This window comes from Dryobates pubescens, chromosome 13 (assembly GCF_014839835.1).
Source record: "Dryobates pubescens isolate bDryPub1 chromosome 13, bDryPub1.pri, whole genome shotgun sequence".
Classification (NCBI taxonomy): Eukaryota; Metazoa; Chordata; class Aves; order Piciformes; family Picidae; genus Dryobates; species Dryobates pubescens.
The window spans coordinates 20385200-20399819 of record NC_071624.1 but is presented as its reverse complement, the minus strand read 5'-3'; the positions used below and the strand labels follow the sequence as shown (position 1 = coordinate 20399819).

The following is a 14620-nucleotide window of genomic DNA, read 5'->3' as shown; positions in this document are numbered from 1 at the left end:
GAAGAGGCGAAAGGGAAGAGAGCGGAAGGGTCAGGTCGCTACTGCTGAGGTGTGCCAGATCCCTGCCTGGCTGGAGGTGCAGGTGGTGCAGCTGGGGTGGTGCTGGAGGCTGAGCCTTGCCCCTGCTGTTGCAGAGACCCTCCGTGACTACGAGCTGCAGTACCACCACCGGCTGGAGCAGGAGCGGGCGCAGTGGAGCCAGTACCGCGACAACGCCGAGCGGGAGATCGCCGAGCTGCGGCGCCGCCTCTCCGAGGGCCAGGAGGAGGAGAACCTGGAGAATGAGATGAAAAAGGTAGGCTGGGACCTGCTGCTCACTTCAAGACCTGTTGCTGTGCCTGAGTTCCTTTCTGTGGCCTGCTGTAATTCCTCAGAAGTACACAGAGCCTTCTGCCAAGGTTCAGTTCCGTGAAAGTCGTCATGAGCTCATCTCCTGTCTGAAGCCATGAAGGTGCTGGTTGGGACAGTCCTCCCTGTCAGCCCAGGCTGGGGGTGATGAGAGTGAGAGCAGCCCTGCAGAGAAGGACTTGGGGGTGCTGGTGGGGGAGAAGCTGGACTGGAGCCAGCAATGGGTACTGGCAGCACAGAAGGCCAAGGGTAGCCTGGGCTGCATCCAAAGCAGCTTGGCCAGAGCTGGAGAGAGGATCCTGCCCCTCTGCTCTGCTCTGGGGAGACCTCACCTGCAGGGCTGGGGCCAGCTTGAGATCCCCCACACAAGAAGGACATGGAACTGGTGGAGTGGGTCTGGAGGAGGCCACAAAGATGATCAGAGGCTGGAGCACCTCTGCTATGGGCACAGGCTGGGAGAGTTGGGGCTGTTCAGCCTGGAGAATAGAAGGCTCCAGGGAGAGCTCAGAGCAGCCTTCCAGTACCTGATGTGGACCTGCAGGAGGGCTGGGTAGGAACTATTTAGAAGGGCCTGTGAGAACAGGACAAGAGGCAGTGGTTTGAAACTGGAGCAGGGCAGAGTTAGGTTGGACATCAGGAGGAAGCTCTGCACAGTGAGGCTGGGGAGACACTGGCACAGGCTGCCCAGGGAGGTGGTGGAGGCCACATTCCTGGAGACATTCAAGATCAGACTGGATGTGGCCCTGGGCAGCCTGCTCCAGCTGGAGGTGTCCCTGCTGCCTGCAAGGGGTTGGACAGGATGACCTTGGAGGATCCTTTCCAGCCTGATGCATTCTGTGATTCTGTATTGTAGCTCCTCATGTGGGTTCAGTAAGGGGCTTGCACCTGAGGATGTGCTAAAGTTTGGCCTTCAGCTTGTCTCAGAGCAGGAGGCCTTGCCAAGGCTGTGGTGAGATCAGCTGAGCTCAGGTGAAGTCCCCTGTAGGCAATTTTATAACATTTCCTGTACACTTCTGCACCTGTATTCCTTTCCTCACACCTTCTCAGTGTGTGTTGAGGTTTTGAATGGGCATTAGGTCTGAAATGGCTTTTATCTTTCTGTAAGAGAAGTCATCTCTGTGCAGCACAGTGCTGCTGGGCTCCTGGAGAGTACCTGGGAAGAGACACCTAGGAAATGAATACCTACAGCCCTGCTGCCACACAGGTTGGTCAGGTCCTGCCTGACCAACCTGATCTCCTTCCATGCCCAGGTGACTGCCTGGTGGATGTGGGGCAGGCTGTGGATGTAGTCTACCTGGACCTCAGCAAAGCCTTTGACACCATCCCCCATAGCAAACTCCTGGCCAAGCTGTCAGCCCCTGGCTTGGATGGGAGCACACTGCGATGGGTTAGGAACTGGCTGGAGGCTGAGCCCAGAGAGTGGTGGTGAATGGTGCCACAGCCAGCTGGCAGCCAGGCACCAGTGGTGTGCCCCAGGGATCAGTGCTGGGCCCCATGCTCTTTAACATCTTTATTGATGATCTGGACGAGGGCATCGAGTCCATCAGCAGTAAATTTGCTGACGACACCAAGCTGGGGGCAGGAGTTGATCTGCTGGAGGGTAGAGAGGCTCTGCAGAGGGACCTCGACAGGCTGGGCAGATGGGCAGAGGCCAAGGGCATGAGATTGAACACATCCAAGTGCCGGGTTCTGCACATTGGCCACATCAACCCCATGCAGAGCTACAGGCTGGGGTCAGAGTGGCTGAGAGCAGCCAGGTGGAGAGGGACCTGGGGGTGCTGGTTGACAGCAGCTGAACATGAGCCTGCAGTGTGCCCAGGCAGCCAAGAGGGCCAATGGCATCCTGGCCTGCATCAGGAACAGTGTGGCCAGCAGGAGCAGGGAGGTCATTCTGCCCCTGTACACTGCACTGGTTAGGCCACACCTTGAGTCCTGTGTCCAGTTCTGGGCCCCTCAGTTTAGGAAGGAGGTTGACTTGCTGGAACGAGTCCAGAGAAGAGCAACAAAGTTGGTGAGGGGTTTGGAACATAAGCCCTACGAGGAGAGGCTGAGGGAGCTGGGGTTGCTTAGCCTGGAGAAGAGGAGACTCAGGGGTGACATTATTGCTCTCTACAACTACCTGAAGGGAGGTTGTAGACAGGCAGATGTTGGTCTCTTCTCCCAGGCAGCCAGTACCAGAACAAGAGGACACAGTCTCAGGCTGCACCAGGGGAGGTTCAGGTTGGATGTTAGGAAAAAGTTCTATACAGAAGGAGTGATTGCCCATTGGAATGGGCTGCCTGGGGAGGTGGTGGAGTCACCATCACTGGAGGTGTTCAGGAGGAGACTTGATGGGGTGCTTGGTGCCATGGGTTAGTTGTTTAGGTGGTGTTGGATTGGTTGATGGGTTGGACATGATGATCTTGAAGGTCTCTTCCAACCTGGTTTATTCCATGTATTCTAAATACAGCTGGTGAAAGGTAGCTGCCCTGGAGTTTGGAAAGCTCCACATTGCCTTCTTGTTCTTCAAAAATTTGTGACTGAAGAGCTCCTGGAAGGGGACTGAGGTGCCTGGGATTGAGCTGGGGCTGATTTGTCGCTCTGGAGTGTGAAGGTTTGGTCTGCTTCTCTTGCAGGCAGGAAGGAAATGGAACCTGTCAGAATAGATCAGTGTTTGGAAATCTTTGTTTCTCATCTCATTCAAACTGGCATTTAGGTGCTTTTGTCTTCTCAGCTGGCTTCCAGTAGTCTTCAAGGTATCCTGAGCCAGTTTGAATGCAGTAAATGACTATATTCAATCCAGGAGTGGAGGAACAGCTGCCAGGCTGCCACAGCACAGCAGTTGGTGACAGCAGGCTGGACAGCAGCCAGCGGTGTGCTCAGGAGGCTGGGAAGGCAAACAGCATCCTGGTGTGGGTCAGGAATAGTGCCCTGTTCCTAGCAGGAGCAGGGAAGTGGCTGTCCCCAGCTGCCCTCTACTGCCTCTGAAAGGAGGCTGGAGCCAGGCAGGAGTTTGTCTCTTCTCCTTAGTAACAAGAGACAGGACAAGAGGAAATGGCCTCAGGTTGCACCAGGGGAGGTTTAGGTTGGGCATCAGAAGAAACTTCTTCACTGAAAGGGTTTTCAAAGCCTGGCACAGGCAGGTGGAATCCCCATCCCTGGAGCAGTTTCAAAGAGGCAGAGAGGTGGTGCTGAGGGCCATGGGTAGAGTGGTTGGCCTGGGTGATCCTAAAGAGCTTTTGCAACCAAAGGATTCTGTGATTCTCTGGTTCTCTGAGTCTCTTGTCTGTTCACTGTCAGCAGCAGTGCAGTGCTGAGACCATGCCCCATCAGTATTTTTCCTCTTTCCTAGTGCTGGCATAAGCAGCCTGAGTTGCAAAATGGAATTCTAAAGGCTTCTAAAGAGATTCTTGAGCATTGCTGGCTGTAGTTTGGCCTTCACTGAGGCCACTTCAACAGGCTCTTGATTTACAAAGGTAGGAGTCAGAGTAAAGCCTGTGATGAGGATGATGAAGGGCCTGGAGCACCTCTGTGAGGAGGAAGGGTTGAACCTGGAGAAGAGCAGCCCCAGAGGGGATCTCATTGATGTTCATAAATATCTGCAGGGTGGGGTCAGGAAAGGGCAAGGCCATTTCCATGGTGTCTGTGATGGGACAGGAGGCAAGGAACACAAACTGGAACCCAGGAAATTCCACTTCAACATGAGGGAAATCCTCTTTGGTGTGAGGGAGCTGGAGGCCTGGAGCAGGCTGCCTAGAGAGGCTGTGGAGTCTCCTCTGGAGACTTTCAAGACCCACCTGAAGGTGTTCCTGGGTGCCCTGCCCTGGGTGAGCCTGCTCTGGCAGGGGGTTGTTATGACAAGAAAATCACTGCCAATTTTAAGACAAAACCTGGTTTATAGCTGGGTTTGGCTCAGAGCAAAAAGACTTTGGTTGAAGCTGGAAGGAAGGTTCAAAGTTCTGCCTGGTGGGGAGTCCTGGAGAAACAACTCTGAAGATGTAGAGTTCATAGTTTAAAAGTCCCAGCAAAATCCCAGCTCAGAAGGCAAGCTGCCTTGACTAAGAGCTCTGTCCAGTAACTGACATCAGGAATCACAGAATCATTAAGGTTGATAAAACCTTTAAGATGCCCCAGCCCAGCCATAACCCAACTGCCAGCACCACTAAACCTTATCCTGAAGCACCACAGCTACAGCTTCTTGAACACCTCCAGCCATGGAGACTCCACCACCTCCCTGGGCAGCCTCTGCCAGTCCCTGACCACTCCTGCAGCAAAGGAATTTTCCTCATCTCCAACCTAGCCCTCCCCTGGCACAACTTCAGGCCATTGCCTCTCACCCTGTTGCTGCTTGCTTGGCAGAGAGACCAGCACCAGCCTCACTGCAGCCTCCTTTCAGGCACTTGGAGAGGGCAGCTCCTCTGCTCCAGACTCAACACCCCCAGCTCCCTCAGCTGCTCCTCTTATCATGCCCTCCAAACCCCTCTCCAGCCTCCTTGCTCTTCTCTGGACACCCTCCAGCCCCTCAAGGTCTTTCCTATCCTGTGGCACCAAAACTGAACCCAGTGCTCCAGCTGTGGCCTCAAGGAGGGCACAGTCCCTGGCCTGCTCCTGCTGCCCACACCATTGCTGCTCCAGGCCAGGCTGCTGGTGGCCTTCTTGGCCAGCTGGGCACACTGCTGGCTCATCTTCAGCTGCTCTCACCCAGCACTCCCAGTTCCTTTTCCACCAGGCAGTTTCCAGCCACTCTGCCCCCAGCCTGTAGTGTTCTTGGGGTTGTTGTGGCCCAAGGTCAGGAGCCAGCCCTTAGCCTTGTTGAACCTCATCCCACTGGCCTCAGCCCATGGCTCCAGCCTGGCCAGATCCCTCTGCAGGGCCTTCCTACCCTCCAGCAGATCAACACTGCTGCTCAGTGCACTGTTGTCTGCAGCCTGAGTGAGGCTGCCCTCATCCAGCACTGGTGTAGCTGTGTGCCAGTTAGCAAGCAGAAGAGCAGGTAAATAACCTTTTTAACCATACCCCTTTAAAATGAAATAAGGATCCCTGGTGAGCTTAAAGGAGAAAGTGGTTGGTGCAGTAGTCTCTTGGCAAGCTTTCCAGGCCTGTAAAGCAGAGGAGGGTGAGCTCTGTGTAACAGGAGAGGGAGAGGCAAACCTGGTCTCCAGAGTACAGCTTGAAAGAATTGCCTCAGCTGCTGTGCTTGGCTCTTCTGATCTGCTCTCTCATTCAGCCTGTGAGGTTTGTCCTCAAGGAGACTAAGAATGAGATGGAAAGTGGGGAAAAGGCCATTTAGTTTTACCTACAAACCAAGGAGTGGATCCCAAGCCCATAAGGAGTTGTGTTTGGCTGGCAAAGGAGTGAACTGGGGGAGCAAAGGATGGGGAAGCAAAGTAATGAGTTGGATGGGGTCTAGCTCCTGCTAGGTGTCCCTGCCCATGGCAGGGGGTTGGAACTGGATGAGCTTTAAGGTCCCTTCCAACCCAACCCATTGTGTGATGGTATCCAGCCCTCATTTTCCATGCTGGAGAGGATCTGGCTTGCAGTGGGAGCTGTGATGAATATAAAGCCACTGCTTAGCACAGTTGTGTCAAGCTCTGAGCAGCAGAATCCTGCAGAGCAGGTACTTTGCATATGGAGAGAGCAAAAAGGACAATCCTCCTGCTGGGAAGGGTGCTCATTAGTCAGAAGAGGGGAAGCTGGGAGGGGAGAGACCTCTGAGTGCTGTGCCAGAGCAGGCCACAGAATCTGATAGCACAGCAGGCTGCTGTCGCTGGTGATGCTCAAGAGCAGTGGAGGGGACTCAGAGGAACCTGAAATGGTTTACTCCTGCTGTGAGGAGAGGTTGTCAGATGCTGGCTGTGCAGCTTCTGCTGCTTGTTTGTGAGGAGCAAACCCAGGTGTTGCCTGAGGCTTCTCCAGTCAGACTTTTGTTCTTCAGAGAATCACAGAAGGGGTTGGGCTGGATGGGACACAAAGCTCAGCCAGCTCCAAGCCCCTGCCATGGGCAGGGACACCTCCCACCAGCACAGGCTGCTCAAGGCCTCATCCAGCCTGGCCCTGAACACCTCCAGGGAGGGGGCAGCCACAGACACCTTCTGTAGATGTTGGTTGGAGGAGCAGCAAAGGTTGTTGAGGGTTGCCATAGCCAGCTGCCAGCAGGCAGGGCCATGGTGTGTGGGCTGGCCTGGACTCATTCTCAGCACGTTCCCTGTGCTCTGGAGAGCCCCTGCAGCATGTTCTGCAGCTGCTGGGCTGGGGGAAGCAGGGTTGGCTCCTGCAGAAGCCCTTTGGGTAGTGATGAGGTGATGAGCACATGGAAGCTGGCAAGGTGCAGAACCTTGCTTGTGAGCAGGTAAATTAAGCTGGCAGAAGGAAGGAAATAAAGGTTTGCAGGGTCACACCCTGGGAGTGTTCTTGAGTAACAGTTTAACACAGGAAATGTGATACTGTGGCACCCCTTGGCCATGGCACTGCTCATGGAGCAGTTTGCAGTGGGACAGACACTCTCATTTCATCCAGTAGCAAATTTAACCTCAGTTCAGGGGTCTCAGTGATCACACTGGACCTTTGAAACAGAGCCAGTGCCAGCACTCACCCATGGCTGTGTGACACCAGCACATGGCCCTGCCACTGTTGGCTGTGCCACTGCCTCTGCTCACAGCCTCGCTTTGTGCTCTGGACAAGCAAAAGAGCAGAGCCAAAATGCAGCAGAACTGAACAAAATGAAGAAATGTAGTTCTTGGACAATGAAGAAGTTTCACTCTGTTCCATCTGCAGAGGTCTCTGAAGCCTGCAGAGCCCAGGGCCTGCTGCTGTTTGTGGAACTGAAGGTCACTGTGGTGATTTAGTTTTGCCTTTCCATTCTAAGTTTAGAAAACTTAATCACAGAATGGGTTGGGTTGGAAGGGACCTTCAAGATTGTCCAGTTCCAGCCCCTGCCATGGGCAGGGACACCTCCCACCAGCACAGGCTGCTCAGGGCCTCATCCAGCCTGGCTTTGAACACCTCCAGGCAGGAGGCAGCCACAGCCTCCCTGGGCAACCTGTGCCAGAGTCTCCCCAGCCTCACTCTCAAGGATTTATTCTTCATCTCCAGTCTCAATTTCTCCTCTCCCAGCTCAAAGCCATTGTCTCTCATCCTGGCACTCCCAGCCCTTGTCACAGGTCCCTTCCCAGCTCTCCTGGAGCCCTTCAGGCCCTGGCAGGCTGCTCTGAGGTCTCTCTGGTGGCATTTCTTCTCCATGCTGGCAAGTCTGGGACATGGGAGTTCAAGCAGCTAATTCCCTTGGCAGGGAGATTTTGTCCTGCTGTGTCCATGGGGGCCCTGCCTGAGCTCCCTGCTGTGGCTGAGCTGTGTCTTGTCTTGACCCCAGGCCCAGGAGGACGCCGAGAAGCTGCGGTCGGTGGTGATGCCAATGGAGAAGGAGATTGCAGCACTGAAGGAGAAACTGACAGCAGCTGAAGAAAAGATTAAAGAGTTAGAGGCATCAAAGGTGAGGTGGGGCTGTAACTTGCCTGATTTCTGTCTTCCATCAGGCTGGTTTGATGCAGATCACTAAAGGCAAAGAGGGAAAGAGGTATGAAACTGCACCTGCCCTGCACCTGCTGGAGCTCAAGGAGTCCATTTGGCCTGTGTGTGTTTCTCCATCTCTCTGTATTTGTGTCACCTGTGCTTAGCTGCAGTTGCATGGCTTCAGCTCTGCTGGCAGCAACACAGCAGGCTTGAGCTGCTGTGCTCCTCTCCAGCAGCCTGGCCTTTAGGTTGTCACACTTGCAGCCACAGAAGGGTTTGCATGTGCTGGAAGCCTTTTCATGTATTTCCACCCAGACTCCCTAATCTCACTTTCTAATCCTGGCTACAATCTGGGGAACTTCACCAGGATCTCTGTATCTTAACATTTAAGTCACCCTCAGATTCATGGCAAGGGTTGCTGGGCACTTGCTGCAAGAAATCAAGGTAGGGAATCACAGAATGGGTTGGGTTGGAAGGGGCCTTAAAGCTCAGCCAGTTCCAAGCCCCTGCCATGGGCAGGGACACCTCCCACCAGCACAGCTTGCTCAAGGCCTCATCCAGCCTGGCCTGGAACACCTCCAGGCAGGAGGCAGCCACAGCCTCCCTGGGCAACCTGTGCCAGAGTCTCCCCAGCCTCACTCTCAAGAATTTCTTCCTCATCTCCTGTCTCAATCTCCTCTCTCCCAGTTCAAAGCCATTGTCCCTTGTCCTGGCACTCCCAGCCCTTGTCACAAATCCCTCCCCAGCTCTCCTGGAGCCCTGCAGGTGCTGCAGGCTGCTCTGAGGTCTGAAGCACAAGCTTTGGCAGTTCAGTCCTTCAATCTGCAGCGCTGTCAAAGTGAAGTCCTTTGGCTCTGCTGCAGTCCTGTCCTGGCTTACAGTGTGTTTAGCTGGAGGAGTGAAACAAGGCATTGCCTTTTTCTCTTTACCCCCTCACCCCTCCCCTTCCCTGCTTCCCCAGGGCTGTTCTCTGGGAGTCAATTTTCCCCATTTCAAAGGCTGGAGGGCTGGCAGGCAGGAGAGTTGGTGTTGTGCAGCAGGGTAAGGTATCCCCAGCAGCAAGGGCAGGCTTGAGCTGCACTCTGGGTCCAGACACTCTGGTGTCTGTGGTGCCCTCCAGCAGCCTTCTGCAGCCTGTTGGGAATTGCCTGAAGGTTTTTGTTTCCTTTGGAATAAAAACTCTGGGATTGCTGCCTCAGCAAACCATAAAGCTGGGTGGTGCCTTGGCAACCCATTCCTTGCTCCAAGACAGGAGCCATGGCTACAGGACAGCTGCTTGGGTAAAACTGTCTGAAAGGCTCTCAGCAGAGCTCTGCAGTGGCTGCAGGATCTTCAGTCCAAGCCTTTGTTAGAGTTGTCATTTAGACAAACAGAAAACTCCTGGAGTGTTTATTTAGTCTTTCCTGAGGTCCTCCTTTCACTGACAGATCTTCCTTTCTTTTGCTGAGGTCTCCAAGGACTTTGAATATTGTTCTGTCTTCTCTGTCTCCAAGAGCTGGAGCTGTGTGTTCAGGCTGAGGGAGCTGGGGGTGTTCAGCCTGGAGAAGAGAAGATTCCAGGGAGGCCTTAGAGCTGCCTGAAGGGATCCTTCAGGAAGGCTGCAAAGAGACTTTTCCTGAGGGTGTCTGGAGACAGGCCAAGGGGGAATGGTTTGAAGCTGAGGCAGAGCTGAGGAAGAAGTTCTTCAGTAGGGGGATGGTGAGACTCTGGAATAGGTTGCCCAGGGAGGCTGTGGCTGCCTCCTCTCTGGAGGTGTCCAAGGCCAGGCTGGATGAAGCCTTGAGCAAGCTGAGCTAGTTGAGAGTTTTCCCTGCCCATGGCAGAGAGGTTGGAGAAGATGATCTCTGAGGTCCCTTCCAACCTGAGCCATTCTGTGATGAGCTTGCCCACAGTCATGTCTCCTGAATGCTGTCACTGCTCTGTTTTGAACTGAATCCACAGCCTCTTAGCTGTGTGCTTGTCAGTGTTGGTTAAAGAGTCCACCACTCTCTGCTCTTCTTATGTGTTTGCCTCTTGACCATCTTGTTGGAAGCCAGCTGTGGTACACTGATAGCTTTGGCTTAGCAGAAGGTTACTGAGGAACCATTTCAGGCATAAATACAGGTACTGGAAGACAGATACTTGTGATTTCTGGAGAGAAACTTGTCCTGCTGCACCTGCACCTTACCCCAGCAGCTCACACTGTGGCTTCCACCCAAAAGGAAATGCCTGAGAGTGTTCCCCACTGAGATGGTAGGACTGAGATGTCCTTCTCTCTTATTCAGGTTAAAGAACTGAACCATTACCTGGAAGCTGAGAAATCCTGCAGGACAGACTTGGAGATGTATGTGGCTGTTCTCAACACCCAGAAATCAGTCCTGCAAGAAGATGCAGAGAAGCTGAGGAAAGAGCTGCATGAAGGTACCTATCTAATGACAGTCCTTTTGGCTCTCTTCCATGGAGGGTGTAAACCAAACAGGGCTGTTCATATTTTCCCATGGCTTAGCCATGGGATTCAAAAGGTGGTGGGGAGAAGCAGCAGGGTGAGGTAAAAGCAGGGTGGGATGTGGAGCTCTGTGTGATGGAGAAGAAAACAGAGCCACTCATTGTGAGGGATGGCATTGCATTCCTGCTGAGTGCTTTGAGTGTTGCTTGCTTGCCTCTTACTGAAGGGCTTCTGCTGGTGCCCTGCAGTTGTGTGCAGCTCTGGGCATTTTAATTCATCTCCCTGAGGTATCTCAGCTCTGAGTGCCTGGTGGTGGGGTGAATGTGTGAGTGTGCATGGAGTCATTGAATTCTTTCTGCTGGAAAAGAGCTTGAAGATCCTGGAGTCCAACCATTCTCTAACTCTACCACAGCCCTCAGCACCACATCTCTGTGGCTTTTAAACCCCTCCAGGGATGGGGATTCAACCACCTCCAAGGGCAGCCTGTGCCAGTGCTTGAGAACTCTCTCAGTGAAGAAGTTTCTTCTTATGTCCAACCTCAACCTCCCCTGGTGCAACTTGAGGCTGTTTCCTCTGATGCTGTTAAATGCATGCCAGCAGAGAGCAGAATCTCTGTGAAGAAGTGAAAAGGGAACCTTCAGCTGAAACAAAGCAGAGTCTAAAGACAAACTTTTGAAACCAGCACTGCAAAATAAACTCTCAGACTTCATGAGTGCCTCAGGCCTCTGTGGCACATGTCAGTGACACAGCCCTCAGGACAAGCTGAGTCTGGGAATCCAGCTGTCTTACTTGCAATGAGAGGAAAGCACAGGAAGGTAGGGGCTAGAGGAGACCTCCACAGACCATGGAGTCTAACCCCCCTGCCAGAGCAGGGTCCCCTAGGGCAGGTCACACAGGAACACATCCAGGTTGGCATTGAAAATCTCCAGAGGAGACTCCACCACCTCTCTGGGCAGCCTGCTCCAGGCCTCCAGCACCCTCACAGTTCCTTCTCATGTTTAGATGGAACTTCCTATGTTCAAGTTTATGCCCAGTACCTCTTGTCCTGTCACTGGGGACCACTGGGAAGAGTCTGGCCCCATCTTCCTGACCCCCCAGCCCTTAGATATCTGTAAGCACTGATGAGATCCCCCCGCCTCAGCCTCCTCCAAGCTAACCAGCCCCAGCATTCTCAGCCTTTCCCCATGTGTGAGGCAGCCCTGAAACTGCACCAGGGGAGGGCTAGGTTGGAGATGAGGAACAATTTCTTTCCTTCAAGAGTGGTCAGGGACTGGCACAGGCTGCCCAGGGAGGTGGTGGAGTCCCCATCCCTGGAGGTGGCCATGGCAGCTGGGGCCATGGTGGTGCTGGGTTGCTGGTTGGAGTGGATGATCTGAGAGGCCTTTTCCCACCCAAACAATTCCAGTATCCCAGTATCCCAGTATCACCAAGGTTGGAAGAGACCTCAAAGATCATCGAGTCCAATGATCCTAAAGCGCTGCCCAGAGCCCGGCTGCCCATGAGGGAACAGCAGTGCCTTGAGCTCATCAAAGTGCTGCTCTCTGAGGTTCTGAACCAGCATGTGCTGAACACCCCTTTCTTTTTGAACAGTCTGCCATCTCTTGGAGCAGGAGAGGCAGCAGCACAACCAGCTGAAGCACACCTGGCAGAAGGCCAACGACCAGTTCCTGGAGTCGCAGCGCCTGCTGATGAGGGACATGCAGCGCATGGAGGTCGTCCTCACCTCCGAGCAGCTGCGCCAGGTCGAGGAGCTCAAGAAGAAGGATCAGGTTGCTTGCTGCCTTCCCCTCCTCTTGTGGAGTGAGCCTGGTTGCATGGGGGGTAGCAGGGCTGGAGGTCACAGGCTGGAGAGGAGCTGGTGGAGATTGTTGTCTCAGCGGGTGCTGGCAGGCGGTGCCCGGCGTTCTCTGCTCAGGTGCCAGCTGACAGCTCCAGCACTTGGGCCAAGTTCCACTGTTAGTGCACAGTCAACTTGACAGGGGCTGGGGCCTGTATTGTTAAATGAAGAGCTGATAACTGACAGCCAGAAGCTCAGCTCAGAGTAAAGTATCACAGAAACACAGAGTGGTAGGGTTGGAAGGGACCTCCCTAGCTCAGGCATGAATGAAGAGCTTCATTTGAAGTTAGCTGATCCAAGGGCAGGTGAGCAGGCTTCATGAGCTGCTGCTCTGCTGTCCTTTTCCATCCACTGTGTTCATTGCTCAGAGTGACCAAGTCTCACAGCTTTGGTTTGCTTCCCCCTGCCAATGTTGATCTTGTCTAATTACAGGGAATCAGAGAGTCAGTTTAGTTGGGAGAGACCTTTGAGATTATTCAGTCCAACCCTTACCCCAGCACTGCCAGGCCACCACTGAACCATGGCCTCAGCACCACAGCTCCACAGCTTTGAAACCCCTCCAGGGATGGGGATTCCACCACTGCCCTGGGCAGCCTGGGCCAGGCCTGGACAACCCTCAAGGGGAAGAAATTGTTCCTCATGGCCAACCTAAACCTCCCCTGGGGCAACTTGAGGCTGTTTTCTCTTGTCCTGTCCTTTGTTCCTTGGGAGAAGAGCCCAACCCCCACCTCACTGCACCTCCTCTCAGGGAGCTGTAGAGAGCAATGAGGTTTCCCTCAGCCTCCTCTCCTCCAGGCTGAACACCCCCAGCTCCCTCAGCTGCTCCTCCCCAGCCCTGCTCTCCAGACCCTTCCCCATCTTTTCTGCCCTTCTCTGGACCTGCTCCAGCCCTCAGTGTCCTTCTTGGAGTGAGGGACCCGAAGCTGAACCCAGGATTCAAGGTGTGGCCTCCCCCGTGCTGAGTCTGTGGGGCACAGTCCCTGCCCTGCTCCTGCTGCCCACACCACTGCTGATCCAGGCCAGGCTGCTGGTGGCCTTCTGGGCACAGGGGCTGTTAGTGCTGCAGATCCATGTTTCAGACTGCACCCACTGAGCAATGTCACAGCTGCTTTGATTGTTTATTTGGCACCTCTGTGTTAAGAACTGTGTCCGGCTGCTATGAGCTGTGAATAAAATGAGTCTGGAGCTTGAACTGGTCACCAAACTTGAAAAGTAAGTTCTGCTTTACATCTCAGGGGCTGCCTGGTGGAATGGACTCTAGACTGTTAACCCCAGGAGTCCTTAGGTGATAACTTCTGGGGCTTTAACCAAAAGACTCTTTCTAGTGCCACCCTTACAGCTTACTGCAGAGAAATTGCTGCTTATGTCTGTTCTCTTGATCCTGATTTCTAGGAAGAAGATGATCAGCAAAGGCTTAGCAAGAGAAAGGAGCAGAAGCAGAAGGATTCAGATGATGAAACAAAAGCTTCATGTTCTCTAGCCACTGAGGAAACCCTGCCCCAGCTCTCCAATGAAGAGGTAAACCAGCAGGGTAGCAGCTTTGAGCTCCCATGCATGCCTCGGGCTGTTGGTTCCAAATGGAGATGCAAACCTAGTGGCCTTTGCCCTCTGTGCCTTGTAACTCCTGAGAGCCACCCCAGTGTGTAAATTGTAGTAAAGGCTGGAAGGTGCTGGACCTGTTGGGGTGATAAAAAGGAGCCCTGTGGAAAAGGATTTGGGAGTTCTGGTAGGTGAGAAGCTGGACAGGAGCTCCAGAAGGCCTGGGCTGCATCCAAAGCAGTGTGGCCAGAGATGGAGAGAGGGATCCTGCCTCTCTGCTCTGCTCTGGGGAGATCTCACCTGCAGGGCTGTGTCCAGCTCTGGAGCACTCCACACAGGAAGGACTTGGACCTGATGGAGAGGGGCCAGAGGATGCCATAAAGATGATCAGAGGCTGGAGCAGGTCTGCTGTGAGAACAGGCTGAGAGAGCTGGGGCTGTTCAGCTTGGAGAAGAGAAGGCTTCAGGGACACCTTGGAGCAGCCTTCCAGTACCTGAAGAGGCTACAAGAAGGCTGCAGAGGGACTGATCCCAAAGGTCTGCAGGGACAGATGAGAGGCAATGGTTTGAAATGAGAGCAGAGCAGATTGAGATTAGATGTGAGGAACAGGTTGTGCACCATGAGCATGGTGGAGCACTGGAACAGAGAAGTGCCCAGAGAACTGCCCAGAGAAGTGGTTGAGGCTCCATCCCTGGAGATACTCCAGGTCAGGCTGAACAAGGCTGCTCTGGTGGAGGATGTCCCTGCTGCCTGCAGGGGGTTGAAGTGGATGAGCTTAGGAGGCCCCTTCCAACCCAGCCCATTCTGTGACTGTAGTGCAGAAATGCTTCTCTCTCTCTCCAGGGGTCTGTTTGCAGGGTTCCTCCCTGGGCATGGCCAATGAGACAGCACAAGTGGTTGATCTAATGGCAGATGTGCTGCCAACAGGGCCAGGCTGTGCCAGGGAAGCAATTTCTGCTCTCTTTGCAGTGCTATCAATAACC

The 14620-nt window shown here is 53.9% G+C and overlaps 1 protein-coding gene across 1 annotated transcript in view; it reads left to right on the top strand.

Annotated features, from left to right (window-relative positions):
* The window catches only part of RABEP1 (rabaptin, RAB GTPase binding effector protein 1), a 61703-nt gene that overhangs the window by 29446 nt on the left and 17637 nt on the right, over positions 1 to 14620 (top strand). The window contains exons 4-8 of the mRNA XM_054167109.1: positions 135 to 295; positions 7697 to 7816; positions 10101 to 10236; positions 11852 to 12030; positions 13491 to 13616. Coding sequence (XP_054023084.1) covers positions 135 to 295; positions 7697 to 7816; positions 10101 to 10236; positions 11852 to 12030; positions 13491 to 13616 — 722 coding nt within the window. The remainder of the gene's footprint in view (positions 1 to 134; positions 296 to 7696; positions 7817 to 10100; positions 10237 to 11851; positions 12031 to 13490; positions 13617 to 14620) is intronic.